At 46.2% G+C, this 22,091-nt stretch overlaps 2 protein-coding genes and 1 long non-coding RNA gene across 6 annotated transcripts in view; 2 read left to right on the top strand and 1 right to left on the bottom strand.

Moving 5' to 3' along the window:
- Positions 1-5: 5 nt before the first annotated feature.
- Positions 6-2,619, top strand: LOC115163716 (uncharacterized). Its single transcript, XR_003869805.1, has 3 exons — positions 6-945; positions 1,074-1,153; positions 1,264-2,619. It is a non-coding gene; the product is annotated as an uncharacterized LOC115163716 (long non-coding RNA).
- A 3,712-nt stretch (positions 2,620-6,331) lies between these two features.
- Positions 6,332-12,752, bottom strand: LOC115163715 (anaphase-promoting complex subunit 15). Of its 4 annotated transcripts, none has more exons than XM_029715852.1 (5): positions 12,643-12,752; positions 9,462-9,587; positions 9,049-9,108; positions 7,177-7,317; positions 6,332-7,067 (listed from the first exon to the last, which is right to left on the bottom strand). In XM_029715852.1, the coding sequence occupies exons 2-5, from the start codon at positions 9,579-9,581 to the stop codon at positions 7,020-7,022; spliced, it is 369 nt and encodes a 122-aa protein (XP_029571712.1). In that variant the 5' UTR covers positions 9,582-9,587; positions 12,643-12,752; the 3' UTR covers positions 6,332-7,019. The 4 variants fall into 4 exon arrangements, with proteins under 4 accessions (XP_029571712.1, XP_029571714.1, XP_029571711.1 ...); XM_029715854.1 differs by lacking the exon at positions 12,643-12,752 and adding an exon at positions 10,027-10,135 and having other exon boundaries at positions 7,177-7,314; XM_029715851.1 differs by lacking the exon at positions 12,643-12,752 and adding an exon at positions 10,027-10,135.
- Positions 12,753-15,337: 2,585 nt separating this feature from the next.
- LOC115163904 (phosphatidylinositol 3,4,5-trisphosphate 5-phosphatase 2A-like) overlaps positions 15,338-22,091 on the top strand; it is a 71,862-nt gene continuing 65,108 nt past the window's right edge. Inside the window, exon 1 of the mRNA XM_029716105.1 lies at positions 15,338-15,834. Coding sequence (XP_029571965.1) covers positions 15,665-15,834 — 170 coding nt within the window. The 5' untranslated portion in view covers positions 15,338-15,664. The remainder of the gene's footprint in view (positions 15,835-22,091) is intronic.

Consider the following 22,091-nt stretch of genomic DNA (forward strand, 5'->3'; position numbering starts at 1 on the left):
TGACAGGGGGATTTTATTTTTTTAAAGACTTGCTAAAATAGTGAGCTTGCTGTTGTTTTGACTGGGGAATAAAACCTGCAGAAAACAGACCGCGACGTAAGGAAAATGCATAACGAATAGATGGCAAAAATACATTGCTAGCACAGACTCGTTGGGGGCAGGTTCTGGGCAGACTGCTATGGGAAGATAAAACAACAGTCTTTCAGACGCCCCCCCCCGTTCTAATAACAAAGCCACTTTACAGCCCTCAATAACAGGGAGTCACACCACTGTATTTGATGTAAGAACCAGTTTGTTCTGCATGACTGGGTGAAGCCAGGCGCCCCCTCATGACACACCAGGCTACTACTAGGTTGCAACCCGCTACGCAGTTCTCCTCCAGGACTGCTGAACAACCACCGCGCTACTTTGTTTTTTTATTCTGCACGTGTTGTCAGTATGGCTCAACTCAAGTTATCACTTTGCGTGTTGGTGTCTATTTCTTTCGCCTCGGTTTTGACCACAAACAAACTGAATGGCAGTTTGCGTCCGAAAGCCTCAGTTCCTTATCGTTTCGCTCGGTGTGTAAGCCCATCCCCAGCACACTTTCTCTGTGCCACGGCGTCGGTTACGGGGATATGGCTGCCCAGCCTGCTGGCGCACGACTCGTTGAAAGAAGCCCAGCAACAGTCGTTGGTCTCCAAACTCTGCCACCGGGATACCAAGAAGTTCTTGTGCTCGCTCTTCGCCCCGGTGTGCCTACCGGAGAGGCCACTGCCGTGGGCTGTGCGAGGCTGTGAGGAACGGTTGTCTCCCTGTGATGAGCGCGTTCGGGTTCCCGTGGCCCAAAATGTTCAACTGCACACAGTTCATCTCGCGGGGTCCATCTCTGTATTCCCACCACGATCCAAGACACACAGCATGCGCGGAAGGGAGAGGAAGAGGGTCACGAGGAGGCATCAGAGGGTTAGTGCCTATCATTATCATCATAGAAAGCTGATCTACACACACACACACACACACACACACACACACACACACACACACATCCAAACTAACCCTGTTCTCCGTGGCATGTCTCTTGGTGTTCTCAGGAACAGTGATCTGTGACTCATGCAGTCTGGCTGCTGAGGGGAGACAGACATCCAGAACAACTTCTGCAAGAGTCCATATGGTGAGTGATATGTGTATGGCATTGGTTACACTTTACACAAAGGCTTATAGAGGTCTATAACGTGTTTACATGTGTTTACAGACATGCATTTCGGTGTTTTTTTCTCTCAGCCTTAAAACTGCCATATCAGGAGTGTGTCTGTGGAGGGGGGTGACTGCAGGTTAGTCCCTCTGGGCCGAGGTGGGAGGGTGGAGGCACGGAGAGGGCTGAGGGGGGGGCCTTTGGCTGCAGGAAGGGGGTACCTGCACCTGTCCTGCCCTGGAGGAGGCACATGGGGGAGAGGGGAAGGGGTCCGTGGCAGGGGTGTGGTACCGGGGCCTTGTGGACACACAGGAGGGCAGGTTGGTCCTCTCTAGGCTGGTGAGATGGAGGAAGGGGGACAAAGAACTCAAGAAGTTCATCAGGAGACAGCTCAAACAAGCCTGCTGATGATGTCATCAAACAAGCATAGAGAGACTTTCCAATTTGGCCAATTGGATGCGGATGAGAGGACACCACAGCCCTGTTACATTTCAGCCTCTAGGCCTAGACCTTATCCCTTCCATATTCATATCATCTAGCTCTGGAGAAGTCATGCCTTCATCATAGGGCTCCAGAGTGGCGCAGCGGTTCAAGAGGTGTCACTACATTCCCTGGTTCGAATCCAGGCAGAATCACATCCGGACGTGATTGGGAGTCCCATAGGGTGGCGCACAATTGGTCTAGCATCGTCCGGGTTTGGCCGTCATTGTAAATAAGAATTTGTTCTTAAGTGACTTTCCTAGATAAATAAAGGTTAAATAGAGGTTAAAAATAAAAAGAATTACGTATCTACCCAGTCTGCTCAGATCTATGAAGACCTGCTAGGCAGAAGAGAGACCATCAGAGGACCAGTGTGTTTGTTTGGATCTATGTTCTGGGCACCTGTTACATATGAATTATTCAATTCTGAATATTATATATATATATTTTAAATCAAATGTGAGAACATGATTATGATTTGAGCCGAGTGAGGACACAGTTAACAGTGAGGCACAGAGCAGCATTAGTTCCATTCAAAGCAGAGTATTATTGGCTGATAGTAACATCAGAGACTGCTGTGTAACAGTGTCTAATAAACATTATTTTGAGCTGTAAATATTGCTGTCACTATTATTTTCTGTGCATGTGTGTTTTCTGGATCCTTCTGTTTGTAGGAAGAGACAAACCTGACTCTAGACTCACTCCACACATGTGCCTGTACACCTGATCCACCCATGTCTGTCTCCCCCCCCCCTCCCCCCTACATCTCGAGTGTCTTGGGTCAACATATGAAGAACTTTCCCTGTAGCCTACCAGTGATGTGTTGCTGTATGTTTATTATGACGGAATAATTAGTCAATAATAATGTCATTGTGAGAAACAATGGAGTGGGGCTGGAGAGGGGTACTATGGCCACACCTGTTTTCTGTGAATAAAATAAACATGCCCCAGGCATGAATCATTCAGATGCCCAGCTTCCTTACTACCCACTCTGCCCTCACCTGTGGAGCTCTGACTACAGACACACACACTAACCTTTCTGCATTTCTCCTATTTGACAAACGCATCTCTGGGCAGATGAGTCTTGTTTTTGCTGTACGGCGGTTATGTGGGAGAGAATATTCTTTTTACAAGAGGTTTGTGTTATGGTAGGTTGAGTTGTAGTAGTTCAGTGTAGCGTTGTTTGTCAGTGAGGTGAGGGAATCTCCTGTCACTCAGAGTAAAACTCTAGTAACTGCAGAATGGAGTTGGCCGGAGGAGCAGCTGTGTATGTGGGTTAGCTTGCTGGTCTATAAGTACAGAATGGACTGTAATGGGTGTTTGTGTAATTGAGGAAGAGTTTATTTTATTAGCGTTAGGTAGTCTCTTCTCCTGGTGTGTGTTTAGATATGTGTGTTAGTGTGTGTACCTACTGTATGTGTGTGTTTTCTCTTGCAGCAGTACTATGGTGTCTGGTGCCATAACGCTGGCCTTCCACCCCCTGGTGTGTACCTACTGTGTGTGTTTTCTCTTGCAGCAGTACTGCGGTGTCTGGTGCCATAACGCTGGCCTTCCTCCCCCTGGTGTGTACCTACTGTGTGTGTTTTCTCTTGCAGCAGTACTACGGTGTCTGGTGCCATAACGCTGGCCTTCCTCCTCCTGGTGTGTACCTACTGTGTGTGTTTTCTCTTGCAGCAGTACTATGGTGTCTGGTGCCATAACGCTGGCCTTCCACCCCCTGGTGTGTACCTACTGTGTGTGTTTTCTCTTGCAGTAGTACTGCGGTGTCTGGTGCCATAACGCTGGCCTTCCTCCCCCTGGTGTGTACCTACTGTGTGTGTTTTCTCTTGCAGCAGTACTACGGTGTCTGGTGCCATAACGCTGGCCTTCCACCCCCTGGTGTGTACCTACTGTGTGTGTTTTCTCTTGCAGCAGTACTACGGTGTCTGGTGCCATAACGCTGGCCTTCCTCCCCCTGGTGTGTACCTACTGTGTGTGTTTTCTCTTGCAGCAGTACTATGGTGTCTGGTGCCATAACGCTGGCCTTCCTCCCCCTGGTGTGTACCTACTGTATGTGTTTTCTCTTGCAGCAGTACTATGGTGTCTGGTGCCATAACGCTGGCCTTCCTCCCCCTGGTGTGTACCTACTGTGTGTGTTTTCTCTTGCAGCAGTACTACGGTGTCTGGTGCCATAACGCTGGCCTTCCTCCCCCTGGTGTGTACCTACTGTGTGTGTTTTCTCTTGCAGCAGTACTATGGTGTCTGGTGCCATAACGCTGGCCTTCCTCCCCCTGGTGTGTACCTACTGTATGTGTTTTCTCTTGCAGCAGTACTATGGTGTCTGGTGCCATAACGCTGGCCTTCCTCCCCCTGGTGTGTACCTACTGTATGTGTTTTCTCTTGCAGCAGTACTATGGTGTCTGGTGCCATAACGCTGGCCTTCCTCCCCCTGGTGTGTACCTACTGTATGTGTTTTCTCTTGCAGCAGTACTACGGTGTCTGGTGCCATAACGCTGGCCTTCCTCCTCCTGGTGTGTACCTACTGTATGTGTTTTCTCTTGCAGCAGTACTATGGTGTCTGGTGCCATAACGCTGGCCTTCCTCCCCCTGGTGTGTACCTACTGTATGTGTTTTCTCTTGCAGCAGTACTACGGTGTCTGGTGCCATAACGCTGGCCTTCCTCCCCCTGGTGTGTACCTACTGTGTGTGTTTTCTCTTGCAGCAGTACTATGGTGTCTGGTGCCATAACGCTGGCCTTCCTCCCCCTGGTGTGTACCTACTGTGTGTGTTTTCTCTTGCAGCAGTACTACGGTGTCTGGTGCCATAACGCTGGCCTTCCTCCCCTGGTGTGTACCTACTGTGTGTGTTTTCTCATGCAGCAGTACTGCGGTGTCTGGTGCCATAACGCTGGCCTTCCTCCCCCTGGTGTGTACCTACTGTATGTGTTTTCTCTTGCAGCAGTACTATGGTGTCTGGTGCCATAACGCTGGCCTTCCTCCCCCTGGTGTGTACCTACTGTGTGTGTTTTCTCTTGCAGCAGTACTATGGTGTCTGGTGCCATAACGCTGGCCTTCCTCCTCCTGGTGTGTACCTACTGTATGTTTTCTCTTGCAGCAGTACTATGGTGTCTGGTGCCATAACGCTGGCCTTCCTCCTCCTGGTGTGTACCTACTGTGTGTGTTTTCTCTTGCAGCAGTACTACGGTGTCTGGTGCCATAACGCTGGCCTTCCTCCCCTTGGTGTGTACCTACTGTGTGTGTTTTCTCTTGCAGCAGTACTATGGTGTCTGGTGCCATAACGCTGGCCTTCCTCCCCTGGTGTGTACCTACTGTATGTGTTTTCTCTTGCAGCAGTACTATGGTGTCTGGTGCCATAACGCTGGCCTTCCTCCCCCTGGTGTGTACCTACTGTATGTGTTTTCTCTTGCAGCAGTACTATGGTGTCTGGTGCCATAACGCTGGCCTTCCTCCCCTGGTGTGTACCTACTGTGTGTGTTTTCTCTTGCAGCAGTACTATGGTGTCTGGTGCCATAACGCTGGCCTTCCACCCCCTGGTGTGTACCTACTGTGTGTGTTTTCTCTTGCAGCAGTACTACGGTGTCTGGTGCCATAACGCTGGCCTTCCTCCCCTGGTGTGTACCTACTGTGTGTGTTTTCTCTTGCAGCAGTACTACGGTGTCTGGTGCCATAACGCTGGCCTTCCTCCCCTGGTGTGTACCTACTGTGTGTGTTTTCTCTTGCAGCAGTACTATGGTGTCTGGTGCCATAACGCTGGCCTTCCACCCCCTGGTGTGTACCTACTGTGTGTGTTTTCTCTTGCAGCAGTACTGCGGTGTCTGGTGCCATAACGCTGGCCTTCCTCCCCTGGTGTGTACCTACTGTATGTGTTTTCTCTTGCAGCAGTACTATGGTGTCTGGTGCCATAACGCTGGCCTTCCTCCCCTGCAGCAGTACTATGGTGTCTGGTGCCATAACGCTGGCCTTCCTCCCCTGCAGCAGTACTATGGTGTCTGGTGCCATAACGCTGGCCTTCCTCCCCTGCAGCAGTACTACGGTGTCTGGTGCCATAACGCTGGCCTTCCTCCCCTGGTGTTGACTGTTATTCCCTACCACTACTACTTTGTGTTGTTCTACTGTGCGGTGCTGGTGAGGATGTGATATGACTGTATTACTAGGCTGATCCGGGAAGAGAGGGCCTTCCAGTATGTTCTGACCCCCGGCGACCCAGAAAGCATCCTGAAAACCTTTGACCTCTGGTGCAGCAAGGTGGAGTTCAGCAGCAACAACAGCCCCAAGGTGACGCCACCCGACTGAAATTCCTCTCCCTCTCTTCTCCATCCACATTTGCCTGTCTGACCACACCTATAGGGGTGTAGGTAAAATAAGGGACCGGATTATTTTCTGAGCTGGGTTCCCACTGTGGATACAGCATAGTACTTATCGCCTGGGCACCAGGCTCTACAGTGTGGAAATGGATGCAAGAATTACTGCCATAGCAGAGGTCATACGAGGCTTCGACGATGACACAGTGAGAAACAGACACACATATCTATTACTAAGACATACAAGGTTGGGTACAACTTACTTCTGGTTTTGTCGTCTGAGCCTCCTGCTGCCTTCTGCTTAGTGCCCCCTGCTGGTTGAATAGCACTCTGACTGCATCTAACATGTTTTACAAGTCTCTGTGGCATCAATAAATCCATTATCTGTACAATGTTTTTATTTACATAAGACACTGGACCAATTAAAAAGGTATTTACTTTACATACGAGCACCTGTGAAGTTCCTCTTTAAAATCAGTTTTGTTGAATACTAACATTCTATAGTATGTATGTTTTTTACTCTCCAGGTTTCTGTTGGCAGCACACCCACACACAGCAGATGACACAAGTGCAGTGTACAGGCTATGGTTTATGCCCATTCAGATGTGACATGACTGGCGACGGACGGTCGAGGGAGTCAAAGTACACACACAGAACAACGAGTACCAGAGAGGGGAGTGAGTGCACTCTGATGTCCTGGAGTTTGATGTGTGCGTAGTCTAAACAAAGGGGCTGAGTGTCTGGTGGTCTGTGGGGGAGGACAGACCTAGCTGAGGGGAAGTTGAGGTGGAGCAGGGGTTCTTTCTCCTCATGTTGCAGAAACACAGTTTACAGTCTTCACACATCGCAACTGTAGAACACTGAATGAGAGAACACGCACACAGCACTTTCTCCATGCAGTAAAACCCCATTCAGCTCACACCTCCCCCTTCAGTTTCACAGGGTGGGTGTGAACAGCAGGGAAAGTTCACCAGCCAAAAGCCACTGTCCGGCAGAGTAGATGAACAGCTATCCAGCTGGAGCGCTACCAAGGGGGCATCAGAGAGTAGTGAGGATTACTCTGGTCTAGATCATCCACTGGTCCTGGTCTTGGTCTGCTCCCTCCATATCCACCTGAGAGGGGGATGAGTGACATTAAGAATCAGAAGGCCTAGTATTTCCCTTATATAGTGCTCAATAGACGTGACCCCTAACCCCTGATTATGTGTGTGCGCGCATTGACCTCGTTGACCTCTCCGTCGTCCGGTGACTCGTTGTAGTCGTTCATCTCATCTATGTCCTGCATGTCCTCTTCATCCTCAGAGTCTTCCTCACTATCTTCTTCATCCTCATCCTCCTCCTCTTCTTCCTCGTCAAATGTCTGCTACACACCCACGGAGAATACACACCAGAGTAAATATGGAAAAATGGCAGAAAACATCCTTAACATCCACTATAAATGAAAGGACCACTGTCTTATTTTCATCCAAACGTTGATGCAAAATGGTAAACGATCAAATGAAAATGTATTGATAAAGCCCTTTTTACGTCTGCCGATGTCAAAGTGCTATACAGAAATCCAGGCTAAAACCCCAAACAGCAAGCAATGCAGAAGCATTGTGGCTAGGAAAAACTCAGTAGAAAGGCAGGAACCTAGGAAGTTCTCTTCTGGCTGTGCCTGTTGGAGATGATAAGAGTACAAGGCCATTAAGGCCACATTGTTCTTCAAAATGTTCAAATATGACCAGCAGGGTCAAATAATAATCCCAGTGGTTGTAGAGGGTCCAACAGGTCAGTACCTCAGGAGTAAATGTCAGTTGGTTTTTCATTGGCAAGTATTTTTTATTTAACCTTTATTTAACTAGGCAAGTCAGTTAAGAACAAATTCTTATTTACAATGACGGCCTACCCCGGCCAAACCTTAACGACGCTGGGCCAATTGTGCGCTGCCCTATGGGACTCCCAATCACGGCCTGTTGTGATACAGCCTGGAATCGAACCAGGGTCTGTAGTGACACCTCTAGCACTGAGATGCAGTGCCTTAGACCACTGAGCCCCATTCAGAGGTCAAGACAGCAGGTACGGTAGAGGGATGGAGGGAGAGAGTTGAAAACAGCAGGTCTGAGGACGAGGTAGCACGTCCGGTAAAACGATATGTGTAAAATTTGAGGAATTAAATGTCATGAGATATTAAAACCTCTCCCTAGTTGCTAAACTCTTTCTGTGTACCACACCACCATAACCAAGTTCACAAAGGGTAGGGGGTTTAGGATCACAATCTTTAACTTTACTTGGTTTGAATGCGAGCTAGCAAGCATTACAAAAGCAAAACAGCAGTGTTGAACCACAGAGACTGTCATCCTGGGAAACAGCCATCCTGGGAAACAGCATGGACATCTGTCTGAGAAGACACACACACTGAGACAGGATAGCTATCAGCACCCACCTAGATAACAGACCGGGATAGATTAGTACACAGCTGATCAGATTTTGGTTTCAGTGACCCTAAAAAATATATCTGTGGGGAATGTAGCAAGCTGTGCTGTTCTCTCCTACTGTAGCTTTACTCTATCTTTGGATGGTATAATGTAAGCTCTTGCTTGCCCTCCCTCCTCTGGCCCTAATGACTCCCCCTAACCTGGGAGCTGTTGGGAATAACCACAAAATGAAAACATGAACTTCTCTATTTTATTGAATTGTAATGCCTTTCCACCCCCACATCGAACCAACTACATCACAATTGGACGTTCTGGTGCCGCTCGGGCAATTTAAAATATTGATTGGGGCCCTTCTTATTGAGGAATGTAATAAAAACATTTATACATTTGTGTTGTGCTGTGCTGTATTTTACTGGATATATATTGTTTTCGATTTGGTCGTATGAAATTGTATTTGCAAGGCTCCCTTGTGAAAGAGACCCTGGTCTCAATGGTGACTTCCTGCTTAAATAAAGGTTAAATAAATGTGAACATGATTCACCTTTGTAATATCGCAGGACTTGGTCAAAATCCATACACATCTTGTATACATTTGGGCCAACTTTTGGATGAAAATATGAGTGACCGACAGGTCAGTTGTCTAGGTAAGTAAAATAAACATTATTTAAAGCAGATACCTCGAAAATTGGCTTCCCAATAGGCATCAGGCTATTGTCCTTCTCTGCAATGCTCTGTAACTAAGGGGGAGAGACAGGAGAGGTCAGTGTGTGTATGTCTGAACCCAGGTTGGCTCTGTAACTAAGGGGGAGAGACAGGAGAGGTCAGTGTGTGTATGTCTGAACCCAGGTTGGCTCTGTAACTAAGGGGGAGAGACAGGAGAGGTCAGTGTGTGTATGTCTGAACCCAGGTTGGCTCTGTAACTAAGGGGGAGAGACAGGAGAGGTCAGTGTGTGTATGTCTGAACCCAGGTTGGCTCTGTAACTAAGGGGGAGAGACAGGAGAGGTCAGTGTGTGTATGTCTGAACCCAGGTTGGCTCTGTCACTCCTTCTAGTCTGGCCCTGTCTTTTCTCTCTCGGTGTTTGTTTGTACCCAGGTCTGGTGCTGTTGCTCCTGTTGGTGTAGCTCTGTCTCATCCACACACGGCCGGTCCAGGTTGAACCACAGAGTCTCTGTCATCCTGGGAAACAGCGAGGGGAACTGCGTGGTCATCTCTGTCTGAGAAGACACACAGACTTCACTGAGACAGGATAGCTATCAGCACCCATCTAGATAACAGACCTGGCTAGATGAGTAGACAGCTGATCAGATGTTCGTTTCAGTGACCTTAACAATGTGTGGAGAGTGTAGCTAGCGAAAGCTAGCTGTAAGAAATGTCACAACATAGCTAGTTAGCGGCTAACTTGGGTAGGTTAGCTACTGTAAGAATTGCACAGATTATGTTTTGAAGACTTTAAACTGGTATCTGTTAAGTTATTGCAGATCTTCCTTATTAGCTAGCAAACACTCTTCATCCTGCATAATGTAGCTAACGCGTTATCTAGCTAACACTGCAATAACGTTGGCTAGCTAGCTATGTTACGAAACAATATCTAATACATCAATAAAACAATTGTACACATATTTACTGTACATGTCAAAATATTCACCGTCTTACCTGTCAAACCACTATCCCGACTAGTAGCTATCAAAATATAAATTTCAAATTTAAACTGACCGGAAACCAGTGTTGTTTTGTAAACGCTCCCAGTGTGTACGCATATCCTTCCACAAACGTTCCGCTTACTACTATTACTACGACTACTACTATTACTACTACTGTTTCTAGAAGTTTATTAAAGATGTTTTATAGCTAAATCTTGTCATTGTTCTAGCTTTGGTATTATGGCAGACTACACTTTATTGGTGTATTGCTATACGAGGTCTTCTTTGATATGATTGCGGTCCACAAACAAATGCTATAGGTGCATGCCGCCACGTACTTTTTTGGCTGTATATTAGCCCCCCCCCCAAAAAAGTAAATAAAGATTTTTAAAAATCAGATTCAACTGCCAACAACTATCTCTACAGGCTCTGGGGCCTGAGAGGGAAGAGCATCTTCGGACAGTATTCTTTGCAATATTTAGGCAGTGAAGTCCTGTAAACCCAAAAGCATTTCAGCCGCAGAAACTATTATGCCCAGTTTCTTGGACTTTTTGTGTGTATGTGCAGGACAATTAATTATATGCAAGATAAACACCATAAAATGTGGCAGAGCTTGCAAACTATTACGGACTGCAAAGGGAAAACCAGCCGTGAGCTGCCCAGTAACGTGAGCCTACCAGATGAGCTAAATGCCTTTTATGCTCGCTTCAAGGAAAGCAACACTGAAGCATGCATGAGAGCACCAGCTGTTCCGGACGACTGTGTGATCAAGCTCTCCGTAGCCGATGTGAGCAAGACCTTTAAACAGGTCTTGTTTAAAAGTGCAGTGGAAACACATTCTCTGGAGTGATGAATCACACTTCACCATCTGGCAGTCAGATGGACTAATCTGGGTTTGGCGGATGCCAGGAGAACGCTACCTGCCCGGATGCATAGTGCCAATTGTAAAGTTTGGTGGCGGAGGAATAATGGTCTGGACTGTTTTTCATGGTTTGGGCTAGGCCCCTTAGTTCCAGTGATACAAGGTCACTTAGTGCCAGTGATATACTACAGCATACAATGACATTCTAGATGATTCCGTGCTTCCAACTTTGTGGCAACAGTTTGGGGAAGGCCCTTTCCTGTTTCAGCATGACAATGCCCCCATGCGCAAAGCGAGGTCCATACAGAAATGTTTTGTCGAGATCGGTGTGAAAAAACTTGACTGGCTTGCACAGAGCCCTGAACTCAATCTCATCCAACACCTTGGGATGAATTTCCCAACCTCACTAATGCTCTTTTGGCTGAATGGAAGCAAGTCCCTGCAGCAATGTTCCAACATCTAGTGGAAAGCCTTCCCAGAAGAGTGGAGGTTATTATAGCAGCAAAGGGGTGACCAACTTCATATTAATGCCGATGATTTTGGAATGAGATGTTCGATGAGCAGGTGTCCCTGCACCTGTGTACATGCACTACAAAAAAGTTTAATGAGGGAAATCATGTGCCAAGAGTTTGAAAAGCTGTTATCAAGGCAAAGGGTGGCTACTTTGAAGAATCTCAAATATCAAATATATTTTGATTTGTTGAATACTTTTTGGTTACTACATGATTCCATATATGTTATTTCATAGTTTTGATGTCTTCACTATTATTCTACAATGTAGAAAATAGTACAAATTCTATTTTTTTATTTTATTTAACCTTTCTTTAACTAGGTAAGTCAGTTAACAACACATTTCTATTTACAATGACGGCCTACCAAATAAATAAAAACCCTGGAATGACTGGTACTGTACATATCTATCTCAATTACCTCGTACCCCTGCACATCGACTCCATACTGGTATCCCGTGTATATAGCCAAGTTATCGTACTCATTGTGTATTTTATTATTACTTGTTATTACTTTTCTATTATTTATCTTTTTTCTTTCTCTCTGCATGGTTGGGAAGGGCCTGTAAGTAAGCATTTGTTTACAATGTTGTTTACAAAGCATGTGATTAATAAAATGTGATTTGATTTGACACACACATACACGCACACACACAGGTATACACTCTCTCACAGACACACACAAACATTTAAATGCAAAATAAAACCTTGTGATGAAACATTGTTTCTTTATCCTGTCCTCTCCACCCCTCTCTCCTCCCTTTCTCCTCTTTTCTCTCCCCTCTATCCCTCTTTCCTCCTCTCCTCCCTCTCTCTCAGGCTGTAACCGTTGTCCTGCTGAGGCTAAGTGTCGTAAGTGGACAGATATCTTCCCTACAGCCCAGATTATGTGTGAGAAGACTTGCTCTGACTCCTACAGCTACTGTACACCACCCTCTCCAGGTCTTCTAGCTGCTGCTTGCAGCTGTGGTTCACCTGAAAGAACCCCAACAAGAAGGTGGCAGAATACTGCTTAAACCACACCCCCTGGCAACATGCTGCCCCGCAACACACTCCTCCTCCTGGCAACAATGTCATTAAGCATTGTCCTGTTTTGAATAAAACCACAGATGCTTATGTCATAGATGGCTTTATGTGTCCTTGTATTCCTACACACTGTAGCTGTGTTTCTGTGGCTATATGTCTCAAATGACATCCTATTCCACACAGTTAAATAAAGGTTAAATAAAAAAATACAGAGCCACAGGAAAATAAATACCTCTTTCCTTAGTCCTCACCCTTACACCCTCTTCATGCTGTCCTCCTCCTCTCTCTCCTCTCCCGTAGAAGGGTTCAGTGTTTAGTGTTGGGCACTCAGCCCGCCTTGGCACTGAGGCTGCCAACAGAACCTTACTCTCTGTCTAGGACGTTAGGATATTTCAGGGAACCAAAAACACATGACCAGTCTGAGAGGGAGGCCACTTCTCAGTAATTATGGGGTGTTCCATTCCCCTGTGTGTGTGTGTGTGTGTGTGTGTGTGTGTGTGTGTGTGTGTGTGTGTGTGTGTGTTTGTGTGTGTGTGTGTGTGTGTGTGTGTGTGTGTGTGTGTGTGTGTGTGTGTGTGTGTGTGTGTGTGTGTGTGTGTGTGTGTGTGTTTGTGTGTGTACAGTCTGTTCTAGTCTTTTATGTTTTCATTTGTCACAGAGTGTATTATGGGCGTGGCTAGCCTCCTGGTAGCTGTGGTTACCAAGCCATAGTCTCACCCCTGCTGCCTGAGATGCAGCACATACTCTCTCACAGAAGCACATACACACACATGTACAGAAACTCCCATTCATGTAGCCTCCACACACACTTACACACACCACGCTCTGTGTGATGACATAGCCAGGAATAGCAGAAAGATGGACGAGGTCCATAAGGCTATTAATACCCAGCCTCTTTCCAGGTCACACTCACCTCACGCTACAAATTAAATCAAATCAAATTGTATTGGTCACATACACATGGTTAGCAGATGTTAAAGCGAGTGTAGCGCAATGCTTATGCTTCTAGTTCCGACAGTGCAGTAATAGCTAACAAGTAATCTAACAGGTCCCCAACAACTACCTAATACACACAAATCTGAAGGGGTGGAATAAAAATATGTACATATAAATATATGGATGAGTGATGGCCGAGCGGCATAGGCAAGGTGCAATAGATGGTATAAGGTACAGTATATTCATTTAAGATGAGTAATGTAAGATATGTTAACATTATTAAAGTGGCATTGTTTAAAGTGACTAGTGATCCATTTATTAAAGTGGCCAGTGATATGAGTCTCTATGTAGGCAGCAGCCTCTCTGAGTTAGTGATGGCTGTTTAACAGTCTGATGGCCTTGAGATAGAAGCTGTTTTTCAATCTCTCGGTCCCAGCTTTGATGCACCTGTACTGACTTCGCCTTCTCGATGGTAGCGGTGTGAACAGGCAGTGGCTCAGGTGGTTGTTGTCCTTGATGATCTTTTTGACCTTCCTGTGACATCGGGTGCTGTAAGTGTCCTGGAAGGCAGGTAGTTTGCCCTCGGTGATGCGTTGTGCAGACCTCACTATCCTCTGGAGAGCCTTACGGTTGAGGGCGGTGCAGTTGCCGTACCAGGCGGTGATACAGCCCAACAGGATGCTCTCGATTGTGCATTTGTAAACGTTTGTCAGGGTTTAAGGTGACAAGCCACATTTCTTCAGCCTCCTGAGGTTGAAGAGGCGCTGTTAAGCCTTCTTCACCACACTGTTTGTGTGGGTGGACCATTTCAGTTTGTCTGTGATGTGTACGCTGAGGAACTTAAAACTTTCCACCTTCTCCACTACTGTGGATAGGGGGGTGCTCCCTCTGCTTTTTCCTGAAGTCCACGATCATCTTCTTTGTTTTGTTGACGTTGAGTGTGAGGTTATTTTCCTGACACCACACTCCGAGAGCCCTCACCTCCTCCCTGTAGTCCGTCTCGTTGTTGTTGGTAATCAAGCCCACTACTGTTGTGTCGTCTGCAAACTTGATGATTGAGTTGGAGGCGTGCATGGCCCCGTCATGGGTGAACAGGGAGTACAGGAGGGGGCTGAGCAGGAGGGGGCTGAGCACGCACCCTTGTGGGGCCCCAGTGTTGAGGGTCAGTGAAGTGGAGATGTTGTTTCCTACCTTTACCACCTGGGGGCGGCCCATCAGAAAGTCCAGGACCCAATTGCACAGGATGGGCTTGAGACCCAGGGCCTCCAGCTTAATGATGAGCTTGTAGGGTACTATGGTGTTGAATGCTGAGCTATAGTCAATTAACAGCATTCTTACATATGTATTCCTCTTATCCAGATGGGATCAGGCAGTGTGCAGTGTGATGGCGATTGCATCGTCTGTGGACCTGTTGGGGCGGTATGCAAACTGAAGTGGGTCTAGGGTTACAGGTAAGGTAGAGGTGATATGATCCTTGACTAGTCACTCAAAGCACTTCATGATGACAGAAGTGAGTGCTACGGGGCGGTAGTCATTTAGTTGAGTTATCTTTGCCTTCTTGGGAACAGGAACAATGGTGGCCATCTGGAAGCATGTGGGGACAGCAGACTGAGAAAGGGAGCGATTGAATATACCCGTAAATACACCAGTCATCTGGTCTGCGCATGCTCTGAGAACGCGTCAAGGGATGCCATCTTTGTGTGTATGTATGTGTGTGTGTATGTGTGCATGTGTTGATGCAGACAAAGCACTTCTTTTAAACATAAATTGGGCTGGGACTAAGCTTTAGGAATAGGTTGAAGGATCAGGCTTGGTTTACAAAATAAATTACAACTTCAAAACAAAAGTGTGACGTCACAGTCCTGTGGGAGCACTTCTGTGTTATGACCACTAGGTGGACTCACACCTCGCATAGAAAATACAACACTGTTAAAAACATGACGTGAACCAGTATTAATTATTACTATGTTAATAAACAGTTAGCTGCATAAACACGCACAACAGGAAGTTTTTGTTGTTGTGAGGCCTAGTCTTGGCTGAAATACAGCTCGCTGTAGCTGCTGTGCCTCTCCCTCTCTCTCCATCTCCAGGATTTACATAGTCTGATTTCCGTGGGAAACGCGAAAGCAGCGGAGCCTCCATGGCAGACTTTCAGGAACGGAGGAAACTACAGAAACGACCCATCGAAAAGTATTAACGTCACAGTTTTCTCGCGTTTTCCAACTCGGACTCACACTACTTGCACTCTAACTGCCGGATTGATCGTCTCGTTCAGATTGTTTAACTCAGGAAACCGTGTGTTTTGTGGTGCTGTGGCGATGGCCGGTGGCGGCGGGGTGTCGCCGCTGGGACTAGCGCCTCCGTTGTGGTATCACCGGGACCTGAGTCGCGCTGCTGCCGAGGAGCTGCTGGCCCGCGCGGGACGCGACGGGAGTTTCCTGGTTCGGGACAGCGAAAGTGTTAACGGGGCGTACGCTTTGTGTGTGCTGTAAGTAGCCAGATTTACTGTTCTCTTCGTAAAAGTGTGGCTTTACTTTTCAGGATAGACTGGCTAGATGGTTTCTAAACCGAGCTGTCTGGCTTTCATTTGTCCCGTGGTTGGAAGGGACACATCGTGGCAACTAATCAAATATCTAGTAGTCAGTAGGGTTCAGCAAATATTCTGTCCGTCTGTGGCTACAGTGTAACAGCCTGGGTCAATAGATTGTTTTCTTAAGACATGCTATTACATTGTAACTTGCTAACTAGTTATTTAACTAGCTAGGACTATCAGGACAAGTTAGTTTCATAACCTAGCCTGTCAACTCATCATCACAACAACTCAGTTGAAGTTTTCTACAGCCTACAGTAGGCCTATTTTAACAGCAATCCTTTCTGTGTAGTATACATCCTATCATACCCAGCCCATGTCTGCCAGTTTACACCTGGGTATTTAGACTGTAACTGTACCCCGCCGAACCAGAGGGGTCTTACACACACACACACACACACACTGTCAGTGTGACACACTTGTTGTGTTGTCTGCTTAGAATTCTGTTAGCTGGTGTTGACATTCCAGCATTGAGCCATCAGTACAGTCACCCTATTTCTGCTGATGTTTAGGGTGGACTGAAAAGGGTGGAAACTGTGCTCAGGGAAGGGAGGAAAAGGGTTATATTGAACGAGGGCCCGTGTCCTGTCCGCTCTGAGAGTGGGCTGGGTTGCTACTTCTGTGTAATAACATGAGCATCACCAATCCAGTCCATGTTACATCATGGTCTACCTGGTCAGGTGATCAGGTAAAACACTCCATGTTACATCATGGTCTACCTGGTCAGGTGGTCAGGTAAAACACTCCATGTTACATCATGGTCTACCTGGTCAGGTGGTCAGGTAAAACACTCCATGTTACATCATGGTCTACCTGGTCAGGTGGTCAGGTAAAACACTCCATGTTACATCATGGTCTACCTGGTCAGGTGGTCAGGTAAAACACTCCATGTTACATCATGGTCTACCTGGTCAGGTGGTCAGGTAAAACACTCCATGTTACAACATGGTCTACCTGGTCAGGTGATCAGGTAAAACACTCCATGTTACATCATGGTCTACCTGGTCAGGTGGTCAGGTAAAACACTCCATGTTACATCATGGTCTACCTGGTCAGGTGGTCAGGTAAAACACTCCATGTTACATCATGGTCTACCTGGTCAGGTGGTCAGGTAAAACACTCCATGTTACATCATGGTCTACCTGGTCAGGTGGTCAGGTAAAACACTCCATGTTACATCATGGTCTACCTGGTCAGGTGGTCAGGTAAAACACTCCATGTTACATCATGGTCTACCTGGTCAGGTGGTCAGGTAAAACACTCCATGTTACATCATGGTCTACCTGGTCAGGTGGTCAGGTAAAACACTCCATGTTACATCATGGTCTACCTGGTCAGGTGGTCAGGTAAAACACTCCATGTTACATCATGGTCTACCTGGTCAGGTGGTCAGGTAAAACACTCCATGTTACATCATGGTCTACCTGGTCAGGTGGTCAGGTAAAACACTCCATGTTACATCATGGTCTACCTGGTCAGGTGGTCAGGTAAAACACTCCATGTTACATCATGGTCTACCTGGTCAGGTGGTCAGGTAAAACACTCCATGTTACATCATGGTCTACCTGGTCAGGTGGTCAGGTAAAACACTCCATGTTACATCATGGTCTACCTGGTCAGGTGGTCAGGTAAAACACTCCATGTTACATCATGGTCTACCTGGTCAGGTGGTCAGGTAAAACACTCCATGTTACATCATGGTCTACCTGGTCAGGTGATCAGGTAAAACACTCCATGTTACATCATGGTCTACCTGGTCAGGTGGTCAGGTAAAACACTCCATGTTACATCATGGTCTACCTGGTCAGGTGGTCAGGTAAAACACTCCATGTTGCATCATGGTCTACCTGGTCAGGTGGTCAGGTAAAACAACACGGACATCACACACCGGTGGCCATCATGTCATCACCTCACACACATTTACAGCTCTCTCATGCCTCTCGCTCGTGTGACACACACATACACTTCCCTTTTCTATCAGACAGACAGATGAGACATCAGTATGTTTCAGGAGTATTTTCTCGTGCTAGCTGATATTCAGAGCACTGATAAATAGTGGTGGTTGCTGGTTGAGAGAGAGAGAGAGAGACTTGCTGTCTGTCTGTGCAACCTACTGCCACAGATGACAGAGGATGAACTGTGGATTGTTGTTGAAGTAAAAATGGCTGGAGTAAAGGGATGAGAGTTCAGAAACAAAGTGGTGGTTTACAGAGCTACAAGAGGAGAACCAGATGTTATCTAAAAGCTGTCTGAAGGTTGTCTGGAGCCTATGGAGTTTCTAATTCTTCTGCTGGTCTGACCTCAACCTCTGCCCACTCCAGATTACACATTTCACTGTGTGTCTGTGAGGAATGTGGGTGTTTCCTACGGGCCATGTGTGTGTTACAGAGAGATGGGGGAGCTATTCCCCAGAGCACTAGGCCTACCTAGCACGTTTAAACACGCAGACCCACAAGGATTCAGTGTTACGTACTGTTTGTGTGTGTGTGGAGCTAGGGTTTACTAGCAAACATTCCTCACTTAAAACACCTAGTGTGTGTGTGTGTGTGTGTGTGTGTGGGGGTGGGGGGGGCTACTTTGGAGAGAATTAAAGGGTACAAGCATAAGAGAGAGAGAGAGAGAGGGAGAGGTGGGTATTTTGCCATCATCTGTTGGTGTTGGTGCAAGAGAGAGCTGGAGGGAAACGGAGAGAGGGCTGGAGGGAAACGGAGAGAGAGCTGAAGGGAAACGGAGAGAGGGCTGGAGGGAAACGGAGAGAGGGCTGGAGGGAAACGGAGAGAGGGCTGGAGGGAAACGGAGAGAGGGCTGGAGGGAAACGGAGAGAGGGCTGGAGGAAAACGGAGGGAAACGGAGAGAGGGCTGGAGGGAAACGGAGAGAGGGCTGGAGGGAAACGGAGAGAGAGCTGAAGGGAAACGGAGAGAGGGCTGGAGGGAAACGGAGAGAGGGCTGGAGGGAAACGGAGAGAGGGCTGGAGGGAAACGGAGAGAGGGCTGGAGGAAAACAGAGAGAGGGCTGGAGGCATAGTGCACTAAATACAGCACGGTGTTTACCGTAAACACACACATAGGGGGTGAAGCCTACTGTTTCCCACTCTTCTGCCATATCTCTCTCTTGCTCTCTCTCTCTCCATATCTGTAATGTGTGTGTACTGGTGGCAGAGAAGTCAGGCGCAGGAGAGCAAAGACTGTGTTACAACGCTGCAGTCTAATAATAAAAATCACCGTGAACAAAAACAATAAATAAATACAATGGGACAAAACCCTTCGCTCGCCAGACATAACGTGCACAAACTCTTACAATCAACAATTCCGGACAAGGACATGGGGGGAACAGAGGGTTAAATACACAACATGTAATTGATGGAATTGAAACCAGGTGTGAGGGAAGACCAGACAAAACCAATGGAAAATGAAAGGTGGATCGGCGATGGCTAGAAGGCCGGTGACGTCAATCGCCGAACGCCACCCGAACCAGGAGAGGGACTGACTTCGGAGGAAGTCGTGACAATATATCTCTCTCCATATCTCTCTCTCCATATCTCTCTCTCCATATCTATCCATAACTCTCTCTCTCCATATCTCTCTCTCCATATATCTCTACCCATAACTCTCTCTCTCCATATCTCTCTATCCATAACTCTCTCTCTATATCTCTCTCTCCATAACTCTCTCTCCATATCTCTCTCTCCATATCTCTATCCATATCTCTCTCTCTCCATATCTCTCTCTCCATATATCTCTACCCATAACTCTCTCTCTCCATATCTCTCTATCCATAACTCTCTCTCTATATCTCTCTCTCCATAACTCTCTCTCCATATCTCTCTCTCCATATCTCTATCCATATCTCTCTCTCTCCATATCTCTCTCTCCATATATCTCTACCCATAACTCTCTCTCTCCATATCTCTCTATCCATAACTCTCTCTCTATATCTCTCTCTCCATATATCTCTATCCATAACTCTCTCTCTCCATATATCTCTATCCATAACTCTCTCTCTCCATATCTCTCTCTCCATATATCTCTATCCATATCTCTATATCCATATCTCTCTATCCATAACTCTCTCTCCATATCTCTATCCATAACTCTCTCTCCATATCTCTCTCTCCATATCTCTCTCTCCATATCTCTCTCTCCATAACTCTCTATCCATATATCTCTATCCATAACTCTCTATCCATAACTCTCTATCCATAACTCTCTCTCCATAACTCTCTATCCATAACTCTCTCTCCATATCTCTCTATCCATAACTCTCTCTCCATATATCTCTATCCATAACATCTCTCTATCCATAACTCTCTCTCCATATCTATCCATAACTCTATATCCATAACTCTCTCTCCATATCTCTCTATCCATAACTCTCTCTCCATATCTATCCATAACTCTATATCCATAACTCTCTATCCATAACTCTCTATCCATAACTCTCTATCCATAACTCTCTCTCCATATATCTATATCCATAACTCTCTATCCATATCTCTCTATCCATAACTCTCTATCCATTACTCTCTCTCCATATATCTCTATCCATAACTCTCTATCCATAACTCTCTATCCATAACTCTCTATCCATAACTCTCTATCCATAACTCTCTCTCCATATCTCTCTATCCATAACTCTCTCTCCATATATCTCTATCCATAACTCTCTATCCATAACTCTCTATCCATAACTCTCTCTCCATATATCTCTATCCATAACTCTCTCTCCATATATCTCTATCCATAACTCTCTATCCATAACTCTCTCTCCATATATCTCTATCCATAACTCTCTATCCATAACTCTCTCTCCATATATCTCTATCCATATCTCTCTCTCCATATATCTCTATCCATAACTCTCTCTCTCCATATCTCTCTATCCATAACTCTCTCTCCATATCTCTCTATCAATTAAATTCAAAGGGCTTTATTGTCAAGGGAAACATATGTTTGTATTGCCAAAGCAGGTGAAATAGACAATAAACAAAAGTGGAAAAAACAGTAAACATCTCTTTCTGTCTCTCTCTATCTTTGTATTCCTGGTATAGTTGAGTGTTCCTACAGGAACAATGGTATTTACCCCACAGCAGGGTTCTACAGCAACCAACTACCTTCTGAGATCAGAGCAGGAAGAGATCCCTAATGAACTCCCCCCCCCCCCCCCCCCCCCCCCCACACACACACACACACACACACACACACACACACACACACACACACCCACACCATGGAGGATTGTGTGTGTTTGAAACATCTCAGCTTGTTTTGGAGTGTGAGTTCCTCTCCCCCATACCCGTGTGACCACAAGACGCAGCTTGGAAATGAATCTAAATGAAACTGCTAAAAACAGAAGAGTAGGCCCAGGGCTGTAGCTCCACCTTACTGCTGTGTGTCTTGTTCTGGTCTATGTTAGATCAAATCAAATGGTATTGGTCACATGCGCCGAGTACAATAGTTGTAGACTTTACAGTGAAATGCTTATTTATGAGCCCATTCCCAACAATGCAGAGTTAAAAAAGTAAGAAAAATATTTACTAAATAAAAAGGATATAGTAACACAATAAAAACAATAATAAGGCTATATACAAGGAGTACCAGTACTGAGTCAATGTGCAGGGGTACCAGGTAGTTGAGGTAATAACTAGACTATATGCAGGAAGTACCAGTACTGAGTCAATGTGCAGGGGTACCAGGTAGTTGAGGTAATAACTAGACTATATGCAGGAAGTACCAGTACTGAGTCAATGTGCAGGGGTACCAGGTAGTTGAGGTAATAACTAGACTATATGCAGGAAGTACCAGTAATGAGTCAATGTGCAGGGGTACCAGGTAGTTGAGGTAATAACTAGACTATATGCAGGAAGTACCAGTAATGAGTCAATGTGCAGGGGTACCAGGTAGTTGAGGTAATAACTAGACTATATGCAGGAAGTACCAGTACTGAGTCAATGTGCAGGGGTACCAGGTAGTTGAGGTAATTTAGCTAATACAGTATGTACATGCAGGTAGGTGTAAAGTGACTAGGCAATCAGGATAGATAATAGACAGTAACAGCAGTATACTGTAGGTAGGGGTAAAGGATAGTTAATAGACAGTAACAGCAGTATACTGTAGGTAGGGGTAAAGGATAGATAATAGACAGTAGCAGCAGTATA

This window comes from Salmo trutta, chromosome 26 (assembly GCF_901001165.1).
Source record: "Salmo trutta chromosome 26, fSalTru1.1, whole genome shotgun sequence".
Taxonomy (NCBI): Eukaryota; Metazoa; Chordata; class Actinopteri; order Salmoniformes; family Salmonidae; genus Salmo; species Salmo trutta.